The 15,268-nt window shown below is 45.4% G+C and overlaps 1 protein-coding gene across 1 annotated transcript; it reads left to right on the top strand.

Moving 5' to 3' along the window:
- Positions 1–12,894: 12,894 nt before the first annotated feature.
- Positions 12,895–15,268, top strand: T265_14125 (hypothetical protein; the record flags this gene model as incomplete). Its single annotated transcript, XM_009172143.1, has 3 exons — positions 12,895–13,085; positions 13,127–13,324; positions 14,728–15,268. Coding segments are annotated over 3 exons (477 nt in total), but the record flags the coding sequence as incomplete, so codon positions are not given.

Consider the following 15,268-nt stretch of genomic DNA (forward strand, 5'->3'; position numbering starts at 1 on the left):
GCTCACGTACATGCAAACGGACCTACATATAGGGAAGCCGAACACGGTCAGCACACGCAGACTCGCGCTCGCACATGGAGCAGGAAGTCGACCGCTCTCCACAAGTCCATGGACAACTATGGAACACGTGTAGAAATCATGCTGCGGGACACGTTCCCGAGGACTCATTACAATCACCGAGTGACGTAGCAGTGTCACATTATTATAACTTTGGGAACGATACTCTGGTAGTGGAAATATTGAACTTTACACCGCAGGAGTACTCATGATAAGCGTTTTGTCAATAATCCACGTTAATTCCACTCACAGAACGTAACCTGACAGTACGTAACACAGTACCTGACCGCATGCCAGCAAATGAGACCGGGTTACACATGTGGAAGCTAAATTTTAATTGGAAAGGTTGACAGGACATTTAGGTAGACTAACCAATGGAAGCGTGGGAGATGATAGCTAGTGGTTGTAGCTACCCAGTCACCCACATACTTGACTGTTCAGCTCACAGTCGCTCACTGGATCACGAGACTTGTCTTTTTGCCACATTCACAAACCGCGCCACATTCAGGAGACTCATCGGAGATCAGTTGTCCGTACAGTCCAGTGAGCGTAGCAACAACCTATGAGCTGACGCGCTCACGTACATGCAAACGGACCTACATATAGGGAAGCCGAACACGGTCAGCACACGCAGACTCGCGCTCGCACATGGAGCAGGAAGTCGACCGCTCTCCACAAGTCCATGGACAACTATGGAACACGTGTAGAAATCATGCTGCGGGGAAAACACGTTCCCACCATCCGGACTTTCACAAAGGAACACTTACAGGCGGTGAGATCCTCTCTTGAATTGCCCCCATTTTGCATCGTATTTATTTATTGTACGTGTTTCAATCCACCACTTTCAACTATACTAAAAGCTGTTATTGAAGCGTATACCTTCTGAATTGTATTATGACCATCATCACCAGTGCACTAAAAATTGAGAGCATGGTCCTAACAAAACGTAGAACTTCTTTCTATTTGATTGTAAGTGCGGAGGACATTTGTGGGGAGATTATGCTTGGTGAAATCCTTTCTGCAAACTGTATGATGACAGCAGCCACTTAAACGGAACCATCATCTGCCACGAACGAGGAAAAACGGCTAGCGTTTTCCATATGAAATCTGGTTGTCGCGATTTTTGGGAAAACTGAAGGGAGCGTTATTGACGGACCATTTGGCTTGCCACACAAAATTCAAAAGGCGTCACCTTGCTCCCTTCTGAACGAGCCCTTACCTTATTGTTCTGAACCTTGCTGCTAGAATGGCATTGATCAACAATGTGTGCTGACAGTCGGAGTTGGCATCTGGGTTGAAGTACAGTAGGACAGTTCAGTGAAGGCTGGACACCATCGATTGGTTTTAACCAGACAATGCATTGTCAGAGGCCTACTGGGATGAGCGTTTTGATAACCAACTAGCTCACAGGGCAGGTACGGGCGATAAGAAGTGAACGTGATAAGTTAGGTGGAACTTGGCTGGTTAGACCAGTATGACTGTGCGTAACCACCGGCGGTAAGAGCAAGGTCACCAGCATGTCTTTCGTAAGGCCGCCTCTGATGCTGCTGGACCGCGCTTTACTAACTGTCCGAAGCATTTCACTGATATGCAGTTGTTTATGATATTTGTGGGTGACGCTGTTGTAGGTAATTCTTTGGAAGGTGGTTATTCACGTCAAAACGTGAGAAATTGGGGGCCAAAAACGGTCATGGCATGGACTGACAGCCCGTACGTCGATGGGCATTCGTAAAGGAATTCATCGCTTTGTGTCTCACAATGCTGATCGAATAAGGAGAGTGGAACAGCCATTAGACTCTCGTTATCTAGACGGGTCTATCGGTTTCTAGGTGGTACAGTGTGGTTCGTGTTTTGTTTTCTGGAAGAACGCGACGTGCTTCGGCAAGCATGCGGCCCCCAAACCGTAGGCCGTGATATGGGTATGTGTTCGTCGGATCATATAGCGTGAAAGTCACAGAGTAGATATGAAAGCCGCGACCGTTTTGGCCCCTTTTTTGCCACTCCTCTTTGCAAAGTAGTTAGCAATAACAGGATGAAGCTGTTGTTCCTTCGATTGTTGGGGTGTAGACTGACTGAGTATAGACCGATCCAGACAGTGATTACGACCTTCGGTAGCTTATGCATGCAATGTGGATTCTTGGGTGGTGGTTTGGGCTTTCCCTGACATTCACATCAGTTCTGGTGCGACTGGACTTGTCTGAACCTATCTCGTATTGCCTTCGTTTTCCCTCGAGATAAACATGGCTTGAGTTTCCAGGCATCTCAGCGATAGACCTTTATTTGCGGCCCATGGTTAACTCATCCGTAGTGTTTAGTGTTATCGCTGATACTAACTTCTGCGTGTTTCCTACGGGACGCTCAAGACCACCTCTTTATTTTCCGTCTTGCTTCGACGGATACTGCGTTCTGTTACCCTGGGTGATAGCCTTTTCTGGACAGCTTGATTCCTTGTTTATCTGGAGTTGTAATTAGAGGGGCAGAGGCCTTGTTCGGACAGAATAAGTTTGACTCAATGTATAAACTACATTGCTATTGAAAACAAATGAGGATAACCATTTTTGGGATAAAGCGTAACTGTGTTTTTCTCATTTGTTTAAACGCGGGCTACCGCAGATTATGTCATTTAGTGTGCTTGCGACCCCGCGCCTACTGTGGTTTTCTGATATCTGTGTCGCGGATGAAAGGGTCAGCTGACGAGGTTGTACCTAGAACAGCTAAACTGGCGGTAGAATTGACTTTTTTCTGTTCAGGGGACCCCCCCCCGATAATCCATGGAATGATACCATCGATACGACGGTATCCACAAATTTTGATGCTGTAAATAATCCCAAAAGTTTTTTGGGATATATTCCAATTTGTCATCAACTATAGTGTAAATCAGAGCAGCGTCTGGCACTCAAGCAAAATGCGCTGTTTTTCCCCACCAAAGGGATGCACACTTAATAGGGTTGCAAAACCATCGGTCCAAGAGTAAGCAGGCAGAGGTGAATCTGTCAGTCCGGACGATGCTAACAATAATCACTGCGAGTGTGTTGGGTTTCCACAGCCCACAGTTTAGTTCCTCACACAAAAGTATTTATTTGCAATTTACTAGATGGGAAGGGATATATGTGTAGTGGCGCTTTATTTTGCCACAGTGGTATGAAGCCTTTATCGGCGCGCAACAGTTTTGAACGGTAAAACAGGTTTTTCCCACAAGGGCTCAAGTCCGAAATACTTGGAAAGCGAAACTGATAAGTATGATAAGAGGAATCGCGCGAAATCATCACATGCATAACTGCGATCGCATCAGTATTTTATTTTTTGAACATGATCAAACTCTGTAATGAATATGCTATTGCAATCGGGCGGTGACTCCTGAACGTCGATGGCCTGGTCATAGTCAGGACAATCCAGGTCGTTCAGCCAAGTGGCCGGGAGCCTGTCAACTAAAAAAACAAACATGGGCAAAAAGGCACCTAGTTCAGTGCTGCCCGTGTTGTACTCGTCCGAGCATTCCACTTGGAAGGAGTCTGCTCCGGATATCTGATGGTGAAAATGAATTTTGGAGCAAAGGTAATAAATAACCCCAAAGCCACGGATATATTTGACATTCAGCCCAAAAGATGCCTGGAGTAGTTCACATGATACACCGCTACTTACCCAGCTACCATTTGATCCCGGTAAGACAAAACGCCTTTCTAGCAACTAGCGTGAGATCATTCGGATGGAGCACGTACACGGGGTGCCGACGCCTCGGGTGAACGTGATGAGGATGTCACTGAATTTAAGGACGGTTCCCCTGTGCTGGAGGTAAGCAGACCAAAATATTTCCTGCCTTCATTGGCTACGAAATGATCAAGTTTCCTCTGGAATCGCCGATAAGTAATAAGGATCAATGCCGAAGACATTGTCCAAGGCTCTCCAGCACTTTTGGGGCCTGCCGACAACATCGACCGCCACAACGAGCCCCCAAAATCCTGCCAGTTGCCATCTCGGATGTAGACAATAACAAAACATTCAACTTCAAATAGAAAAAATATTTTAGCGTAGCTTAGCGCCTTACTGTATCATTACAGCTGTAATGTGACTGAAACTAGGACTTCCCTTGCTAACATGGGCCCACCGCATCCCTGTTCCTGGTAAACTAAATAAAGTGATACGAGACCAAGGCTTGAAACAGTGATCCGCTTGCACACTCACTCGAGTGATTTTGACTGTTTTTGTATCCTATTTGACCTACTTGAATCGTTTCAAATTGAAACAACATGCATGTTGTCACCCACCCTGGACTCCACTTCTGTATTACCCTGCAACTGCAAGCGGGCGCTGCCTGCCATGCAATTCTCCTAACATCGGTTTCCATCCGTTCCCTTCAGAATTGGCCTGCACTGTCACTCTATCCTCGTGGATATCGAGGACCTGACCACCACTGTTGCACGACTGTCGTAGTCAAGCTGATGTGGTGAAAGTGGTCGAGTAGATTTCCATCGGCTGATCACTTTTACAATACTGAGCGGTAAAAAACTCCGGTTTTCAAGGAAATCCAATTACAAATAACTATAAAAGACGACTGAGGGCCTCGTAGCAGTGTTCAGGAAGCGGAGGAGTTGACAGGGTATTTTCCCTCCGCCTTGTATGAGAGCCCATTAACCCATGATTTCGGCACCCAATCGGAGCAAAGAATTTTCACGTCCGGCGACTGCAGTTGTTGAGTCCATAGCTGGCTTTAGCTTTCCGGTGCTGCGATTACGTGGCTCTAACTTTTATCCGTTTGTTAGATAACCATGGGCCTGACCATATCGTCTTTATTCCAGAGGCTCTTTGGGAAGAAGTCTGTTCGTATTCTCATGGGTGAGTAAACGCCGCCTTCGTTTTTTATGTTGCATCTGAATTCAATAAATTCGTGGACTTATCGTCAGATTCTTCATTCTTCCCAGTCTCAAGTTAAAATCACTTAGTAGAATTCTGAAAACCTCATGAACCAATGACCTTGTATATAAATTTGTTATCTTGGGCATTCTTACGTTTCAGTTGATAAGCTGAAGATGAGATTACCCCTCCAATCGGGAAGAGCAGAATAGCATTTGCCAGCCACTGATACCTGTGGCGCCGACAATTCATCTGTCAGTGACAGCTTACACTTCGGCAGTGCGATCCGCGCTACTTTATGGATAATAAACATGACCTCTATGCGCAGGGATATACGAAAGAAGTCAGTATTTGACCATCCTGTCGGGTTTAGTGGGAACAACGGATTGGCAATGTTCAGGTATAGCAAATGGTTTTTAAAATGAAGAGCTCTTCTGCGATAGCTGAAATACTCGCGCTTCTCAGGTTACGCTGGTTACGACGTACAATCCGCGTGTCAGGATTGTCTGCCTCGCAGAACTGTTTTCGCTCAGCTCTGCTGAGCCAAAGGGAACGTGGGGTGGACAGTCTCTAACTTAGCAACAAAGTATAAAGACACTTACCAGTGAGCTTGGTGGGGTCAGCAACTGCCGCCTTTTTGAGTCGGAACTCCAATGCTTGGTTGTATCTCCCATGCTGCCAATGATGATGTTCCACTTTCCGGTGATCGAAACTGTAATCAACGTGCCCCATGGTACAAAATCAAAAGCATGGTACATGGTTTTGAACTGCCTATTTGGAAATTGAACTAAATTACATTCTCTCTGAAAACCGGTTTCACTATAGGACATTACCACTAATGGACGGATTACGTCCATTATGTTCCCACGGACATGGTAATGAGCGGAAGAGAACAATTCCATCTTACAGCGTGGGTAATAGAAATAACCCAGCTTTGGAATCATTCATGCCTCCCAGGACCGCTTACGGGGCGAACGTATCGCTTACCCACAGGCTGACAGATCCCGAAGTTAGGCGAATCTACCATCTTATGGGCTCCCTTCCAACTAATCCACCGTCAGATGTGAATTCCTACTAAAACGAGATCGGCACATTTTCGCTCAAAACCGGAAGTTTCGCCTGTGGATATCAGAGGACACACTAGCGTTGCTTGGTTTTCGAAAAAATGCAGCTGGCGGTCCCGAACATAAATAACTTCCACAATTGTCAGACGTCACTTGGAACAATGTGGGTGCCGAGCGTGAACCCTGGCGGACAGGGATGGCCAACAGAATAGAAAGCGCGCAAGGCCCTGAATCCTTGAGAATTGTTTCGGATTATCCTTATGAACGGTTCCCGAAAAACGTTGATGAGTGAAGCCAATACTGATCAAATTGGCGCAACCATCGTGAATCAAGGATGGCGCCACTTTTGCAAACACTTTGGACAACGTTTCTCGTGGCCACTTTCATTTGGATCCTGGAGCTGCGCTGGGCGGTGAACATGGGGGGTTTCGATTGCATATGACGTCTCAAATGCAACCCCCTTGTCCGGATAACCAATACGTAAATTTTTCTAGCATGGAGCCAAAGTAGTCAGTCAGCCCCTGCATTGTGGGTTGTCTCCTAATAATTGTAATTATTATTATAATAAAAAGGTCGTCCAGCTATAGCACTGTTCTGGCGCCTAGCTACAATGCCACGAGATGGAAGCACGAGCGCTGAGGTGTTGCCAGTTGCTCAATCCGTAACTGTTGCAGTCGAGATGTCTGGGTTTTGTTCGAACCACCGATCTTTGGATCAGTAGTTTCGCGTTTTAAACACGGCGTCTCCCGAGCTCTTGCTTCCATATGGGAGAAAAAGATTGTGCTAGACAACTGGAGAATGAGCGACGGTGTCCTTTTCTTCAGAAAAGATGCCCGTAGTGAGCGCGGTAATCACAGGGGTATCAGCTTTACGAAACTCTTGTAGTCAGTTGCCATTTGCCACCTTGTGGTGGTTCGTGATGCATTGACTCAAGAGCAATGTACGATATCCTGACTTGGTAGAGGTTACGTGGAGCAAATATTCACACTCCGTTAGGTTCTAGAAAAACGCCATACGTGCGAACGATCCAAAATCATGGTATTCCAGGATTTCTAAGGTGCATTCGACTCATCTGAGCCGTCCGTTCTTAACATGCTTGCACAACAAGTAATTTCCCTCAAGCTTGTGACTCATTTGAATACAGATTTGGTTTTGAAACAGCCAGGCCGCCTCATGTTTCAGTTTGTACGACATTCGAGATGTCGAGGTAGGCGTACAGCGTATAGACATAATACGCTACCCATAGGTTGCTGAAAACTCCTTGAAAGCCTACGACCGGTTTCACTCTTTTTGGTGCTCACCAGGCAGGCGCAGTCTCTGAGTTTCCGTATACCTTATGTTCTGGTTGAACCCCAATTGAACGAAATGCCACTTGCACACACATCTGCATACCACTTTGGAGACTCACGTGGAACCCAGCTGAATCTCTCATAATAGCGTCTTTTTGCTTTATCAGATTTCCGGGCGCGAGCTCTCCAGAAGCTTCCTTCACAACTTGATTACAGACAGGGGGATACCCACTCTCTTTACTCCTGTCTATTTTCATGATCGAGAAGGCGATGAGGTGAGCCTTGTAAGGACTTCAGAACCCTGGTGTTTAAATAGCTGCTGACGAAAACTTTGCTGATCTTGAATTTGTGAACATAATTCTCGTCTTTGATGCGGTGGAAAAGGCGCAGTTGTTTTTAGGTGATTTAACCGAAGTAGTCCTATTTTTGGCGTGCACTTTGCATCCACGAAGTATAGGATCCTGCTTCTGGACATGTAGACACTGAGCATGCCACTTACAGTCAAAGGGAAGACACTCGAAATTGTGGGCATTTTACGTATCTTGCAAGTTGTGTTTCGATGCGCGAACTTCTAAGCCTCGGGTCGCATTCGCAAATCTGATACACCAATGGCGGCATAACGGCATATCCCTGGGACGTGTGTATCAGACTACAGTGCGGGCCGTTTTGTTGTATGGTTGTGAGACGTGGCCTCTTCTATCAGCGGGACTGGGACGGCATCTTGACTTCGACGACCTTTGTCTCAGCACCATAGCTCATGTAGTTCGGTGCTGACGAATCCGCAGTGAGACAATTAGGAAGGGAGTGTTCGATTGTGCAACAGGGATATCACTGGAAGAACTTGTGCATCACCAAGAGCTGTGTTACTCAGGCCGTGTTTCGCGCATGACGAGACATCGTTTGTCGAGAGGAGTGCTGTTTTCCATTTCTAATTCGGAGTGCCTTAAAGAGAGCTGTTCAATCTTTGATCAGGCAGAGGGAAATGGAACGGATAACCATGGTTCATCATGTTCGCATCAGGTGCGACTCGCTTTCCAGAAGGGGATCTGCGTGTTCTCCTTGGAGACGCTTTAAGATACGGCTGCTACACAGTGTCAGTGGCGTTCTTGTCAATTTCTCCCCAGTGCTTGAATGAGTGTCTGGAGATCCAGGAACCTCAAGGATTATGGTAGTCTAACACCAAGTCTCATCATCATCATCATCATCATCATCATCATCATCATCATCATCTCATCATCATCATCATCATTGGCAGCAACACTAGGTGAGAACCCTGGTACTCTACTGCCCCACAACCACACCAGTTCATCTGCATAAATCCTAATGGGAAACAGAAAGAAATGGGGCATGCTAGTCTGTAATAAGCATCCGAGTTGCCCAGACTTCGTAGCATCCTTCATTCACTCCCCCCATGCCTCTAGGCTTCCGCCACTCTTTATTAGGCACAGAAAACCGCTCGTCTCGGTAGGTGGGTATGGGACATACGTAACCCATGACCCTGCTACTTTAGCCAGCAGCACTTGATGTAGTATCTTCTGCATCACCAAAAATCCGTTTTCTGATAACCACATTGTGGAATCGCCGATTTCAGCCAACTCCAGCCATAGTTCTAAGAAGCCACTGGTCAAAGACCTAAATGTGCCTCCGATCCTACACCCGAGGTGGCTAACTTTTGTAGCACACCTCCCTGAAACGATGGCTACCCAATCGGTCCCAAATATTTTCCAGTTGATTGAGATAGTATGTTTATTCTCTCGACAGGATACTTACAGCCTTCGCAACGCATCTTGCGATAGCACCTATAGGCATAGACTTCTCGCCAGACACTTGCTCCAATTCTTCCACTTCATTTTTTATCGGTCTGTGTATGCTTATTGTACGTCAGCCCACATGCTTCAATGTGTCATCGCTGCTAACCAAAGTTTAGCCACTTGGCATTAACTCAGGATGTGTATTGATCGGACTTCTGAATCGGTTGGGGCGTGCTTTTTACCCCAGCCTTCACTATACATTTGAGAAACCGGCTTAGGATGACCCCGTCTCATCCTAAATGTTCACCGCAACCGGCTGTTTTACTTGTCTTCGTTGCCGCTCATGACACTTCTGGACACTCATTTGGTGTGTTTTTCGTTGGTGACCTATTGTGTGTGCGATCTTTTCGAGCGGTTTTAGAGACCGTTTGGCCCGCGCATTTCACTTTTCGATAGCTGATTCTATTGAAGTATCGTAGAACTTGGGACCATCTTTGCCTGGATGCGACTCGGACCAACTGTTACGCGTAGTCATTTGGGTTCTGGTGTTTACGCATGTTCGTTACTCAACCACTTGAAACCGATTCACACCAAATTCATATCGACTAAATCAAGTAAGGAGAAAGGCTTGTCAGTATGGACCACCGGAGTTCGGTCACATTGCCATCCCAGGTTACGAGGAAGACTATGGCGTCGTGGAAGGTGTTTATCCTCTTCGTGCCCTGCTGATTCAGTATTTTTCCTGCGGAGATCGTACGCCTTGCAGGTGTCAATCGTTGGTTAAGAGTCGCCACTTCCACCAGTTTCCGGTAGTCTGACAGTATTTCAACCGTGTGCTGACTGGTTGCATGACGGCTGTACTACTGCTGGTCAACCTTATTTCCCAACATCATTCCTAATATTGGAGAAGGTAACGCAGGGTTTCCCTGGTCGCTTCAGCCTCCTGTGAGCAGCCCATCCGCCCCTTCAATAATCGCTTCTCCCAACTCTTTCTTAACGGTTACCTCTAGGCTCTTCATCACCCTGAAACACAATCCGGGATCGGCGTCGCATTCAGTCTTCATCAACTTACTTTATGTAGATGGGTAATCATGAAATATAATCCATTACAGTATTTGTTGGGTGGTGTAAATACTTGCAGCCCTTCGTCTGTGGAAGTTACTCACCGAAGGCGAGTATTTCTTTAAAGATGAACGAAATTGCCCAGTCCCAGCTTTATTTACAGTGTGACCCGTAGCTTCCTTTCAAGAAAAATGTTGCTAAACGTTTTATGCCTATTACCGTAGAAGCTGTGGCTGTAGAAAAGGAAACTATCTTTCAGTAACCGGTTATTTGGACGCCAATTCATACAGCGCATATCAGGGTGGGACTCGTAACATGTCATTTTCGTAAATAGATCGTTCGGCCTATGGAGCCGATTCATAAAAGACGCACTGTTGGATGCTCGTGCGTATTGATACTATCAGGACTGAGTTCTTCCATTAACTATTGTTCTGCACATGAATCGCGCATGGCCATCAAAGAAATCTTCAGAACTCACCCGCTTTGGATGCACCTCCAGATTTAAGCAGCCTTGTGTCACTGCCCAAATCGGCGCCACGTCAGGTAGCTTCGAAACGTGTAGCCTAGTCCAGAACAGCAGTACACAATCCTTTCGGAAGGTCATAAGAATACGCCTGTCTTTCTACTTGAGGCGGTTCCCGCTGGGCTTCGGATTTTATTCTAACAAATCCCGTGCATCAGACGATGGGGAGTCCGGTAGAAATTATGAAGGAAGATCGTTGCACTGAAATATAAAGCAGAATCCCTCAACAACATCGTAACTAACCAAGTAGGAGCGCTCACTGGAAGCTTTAGGCAACTTTAAAATTTTATGCTATTCTGACCAACAGATGGTAATGGTACACTACTCCAACTCACTGTGGGCTCTGCATAAAAATATCGCAAGTGTACTGCTCGCAGCTTGTATATACTAAATGAGAATACTATTTTTATCGGTTTTGAAGGTGTGCGTCCTCGGGGGAGGAGATGACACTGTACATAGAACAAGGACAGGTCCCGTGTACCTGTTGTTGGGCTACTGCGCTAGCCAGTTAGACAGATGGGTTTTACCGCAATGTCAGCTTCGTTTATTGACTAAAAATCGTTCAGCTGGAGAACCCTTTCGGTGCTTAGCTGCCATGCCACCAGAAGGAAGCTATAGAGCTGGGAGACTGCCAGTTTGCCCAAGCCTAGCCAGGGGAGTTGAGGGACAGAAGTTAGGTTCGAACCATGGACCTTCCGGTGAGTAACTTGACGTTCTAATCACTGAGGCATTTCGTTTATCAACTAAATGGACATGTTTCAGTTGTGTCAAGTGTTTTTGAGATCATCGTTTTCAATAATAGCACAAGAATTTTGGCGAAGGGCACTGAAACATGATGTATTCATTGCCTGCGTTCGACTGATGCTATAAATATTTCAGAGATTTTGGTACTGTCGCGGTTTTGTCCTGGAGGTTACTTTTGCCACACAACAATGCTGTACATTATCGAGTCGGTTTCTTTTGGGAAAAGATCATCAGGAAGAGAACAGCTATCGATTGCTGAAGTTGCTTACCAGTCCTGTTTACAATGGCGTTTAAGCGTGACCGAAGGTTGTTTTTGTAGTTTTTTTTCGTTCTGCGTGAAATTTCCGCGGACAAGAGTGCAATGGCGAATGCTTTATGCAACACACTGGAACGCTTTGAGCCTCAATTCACTGGACGTGAATTCAAAAAGCGAGTCATGGAAGCTTTCTACCGTCAGACAATTTGATTTGACATCAAACTTAAACCAGCTTATTTGTACTGCCTCTACTGATGGTGGCTTAGCTATATCTCACTTCGCTCCGTCAGGTGAATGAATGTTTGCATTTCCAAATGTTTTATTTTGGAGCAAAGGACACATAACGTGGCTTATCAGAAGCTATTTCAGTGTCCCATCCATATCCCTCTGGATTAACTTCCAATAGGCGCAGCCAACTCGTATCGTTGCGTCCTCAAGTGGAATATAGTACGGGTGCACCGTGCGTGATAGGGCGGTTTCACTCTGGCGAAAGACTGAGTTTTTGTGGTCCGGTCGTGATAAAGGCAAGTTTTACAGGGACACTTCGCTTTACTATGATACGACAATGCGCCACGCATCTTCATTGGAATTTGTTGCTTAGATCGTTTGGCGTCAACCAAAAGTGCACGTGATCCGAAACAGTAGTATACTAACACTTGTTCGTGGACATATTAAGGCGACACCCTTAACGTCCTATTTTCAGTTTTTCAGGGTTTGAAATCCCGTGAGCCAATCTGGGACATCCCGGCTACCCTGCAGATAGTTTTGTTTCCAAGTGAACTACCCCATTTATATTCTGTGGTATGCTAATCTCGCACCAATGGGGTTTCATGGTTACTCAGTATGATTATTGTCCTTAGCACTACCTTCTGTGCTTCTAGCTGTTGCTTTGTGGTCTTCAAAGAGTTGGGTTGAAGGAGCGAATCGTTAGAACCAAAACTATTGGTTACTATATCGACGAGTAATCTCTCTTTCGACCGAAAATACCTCTCTAGCCTCATTAGGTCCGCTCTTGATGCTGTCAGAAAGTGAAGAGTGGTCCAAAATGATTGGGATTTGCGATGTATAAGGCCTAGAAGAAAAAACATTGTTTTGTGTAAGCATTTGCTCTTTTCCTGCCATTGACCTGGGAAAAATCGACCCCTAAACGACATAACGCTTTGGTCCTAAATCAATACCCGTTCCCACAAGCTGTCGCACTGTTGCTGTGTTGAGTTTAAGTTCTATTTTTTGTTACTATTATACTGATATATTCGTACTACTTAAATTATAAACACTGTTTATCGTCCGCTCTCAGTGGGTCTAGATGCGGCTGGGAAAACAACAATTTTGTACAAGTTGAAGCTCGGTGAAGTTGTCACCACAATCCCAACGATCGGCTTCAATGTGGAAATGGTAGAATATAAGAACATCAGCTTTACTGTATGGGATGTCGGTGGACAAGACAGGATTCGCCGACTCTGGAGGCACTACTTCCAAAATACTCAGGTTTGTATAACCCCTTTACTCTCTGACTAAGTTCCCCACAGGGTTTAATTTTCGTTGTTGACAGTAATGACCGTGAGCGAGTAAATGAAGCTGCAGACGAATTGAAACGAATGCTTTCAGAGGATGAATTGCGGGACGTGGTCATCTTGGTTTTCGCCAACAAGCAAGATCTTCCTAATGCCATGTCTTCCGCGGAGCTCACGGACAAGCTGGGCCTGCGGGAAATTCGGAATCGACCGGTGAGTTCAGTGCAATTTTCAGTGCAATTTTCAATGCAATTGAAGAAGACTGCTACTTGGTGTATACAAAATTATTTGGTTGCCTTTCATCGGAGTTGCGATCTTCTAGTTTCAAATGAGTTGCTGTTAACACATGTTGTATCAGCAGTTCTCTATCGATAGTACGCATTCTTGTCCCTTTGACGCCTTGTTTTGAAAGTCTGTAAAATACGAGACCATTAAGGACCAACATTACTTTCATCGGAGTTGCGATCTTCTAGTTTCAAATGAGTTGCTGTTAACACATGTTGTATCAGCAGTTCTCTATCGATAGTACGCATTCTTGTCCCTTTGACGCCTTGTTTTGAAAGTCTGTAAAATACGAGACCATTAAGGTACCAACATTAACACGTGCCAACCTCTGTGAATTGTATCGACCATCCTTGCATCTAAGTGCCTCCACCCCATTGTAATCTACTTTAGTAGCAATACAGTCAAATGAATTTTCCCAACTAGCAGGATATTTTGAAAGCTTATGAATACATTTCATAAATCGAACAGCGGAATCCGGAAAGTATCTTACAACCGTTTCATCCCATCTAGGGACTGTTATTTGTATGAGCATGACAAGCCCTGACTTGAAGTCGGTTGAGCAGAAGGCAAATACTTCTGCTTCTGGATGATTACTCACTGATGGATGCTTGACTTTTAGGTGTTCTAGCTATTTCATGTTCCACTGAAAACTACCGACACATCACCTCGAATTTGAACGTTTATCCCTAGCTTGTCGGCCACAAAGTTTGGGTTGCATTTGATGCCACAAGCAGGCCAATGGGTTGAACAGCCATCTGTTGAACATGACCTACTGGTATTCTCCTCGACATCAAACTACGTTAACTACGTGTTAACTTAAAGGTTCCCGATGTCGAGTATGACAAACTTGAATTCGACAACTTCATTTGGTTCGAACCTTGTTTGTCCAACTATGCTGAATTACTATTCGAAAAAATGAACAACCAGCTAATGTGTATGGAGTCGGTTGTAGACTGGTCACAGAAGGAGGAATAGAGATTGAGATTTCCCACGTTATCTGTTGTATGCAACATTTTTAAAGGTTACCCAGACCGCCTTATGCTAATGGGGGTCGAGAATATGGACAATTACCTTGTTTGAATCACCGAATTACAAGGCACACAATTTTGCCGTCCGTGAGTATTCGGCATCAACGTCCCAGAAAAAAGCGCAATCAGTGTCACATTCGAACCTCACTTTGGGGTTCGAGGACCGATGGCAGTTGAGTTCCCCTATAAGATGAATCTGCTGCCCTAGTCACATAGGGACAAAACCAAGAAATATGTTGACTTTCGCTTCCGATTTGTTATACAGTTCGCCTAATTTCTCCATCTCTGTTTTATTTTTCTTAGTGGTTTATTCAACAAGCGTGCGCCACCCAAGGACAAGGACTTTTCGAAGGTCTAGATTGGCTATCGAATGAAGTATCCAAACGCCCATAAGACCACCATGAATTTGATCTCTTGTAAATTGTTTTCTGCCCGTTTTTTCACACTACGATTCCCGGTCTAACTCCTTCACATGTCCGCACTGTGGCGTGCAACATCCGTTTGATTCCACAGATGAACGATTATGAACCGCTATTTTGAAATCCTTGTGATAAGTGTTCCCTTACCATGCTTACCAGGTAGCGTGCTTGGCTTGTTGTATTTCTGATCCGTTTATTGGGGGACGAAATATTCTTGTAAAGGAATTTCACATGAAGTGGTTCGATTGTCTGTCGCGTTGGCTTTTTCGAATCAGCTACCCACACACATTGTGTTGCTTCTGCGTTCGCCCTTAATGTCGCACCGGAGAAAACAAACTAAGTAGGTCTCTCTTCCGCATTTTGGTCGTTGGGTGGTTAAAATTGACCAGTCTACCTTTTCGTCTCGCTCCTTAGTAAGACCTTGA

This window comes from Opisthorchis viverrini (genome assembly GCF_000715545.1).
Source record: "Opisthorchis viverrini unplaced genomic scaffold opera_v5_145, whole genome shotgun sequence".
Taxonomy (NCBI): domain Eukaryota; kingdom Metazoa; phylum Platyhelminthes; class Trematoda; order Opisthorchiida; family Opisthorchiidae; genus Opisthorchis; species Opisthorchis viverrini.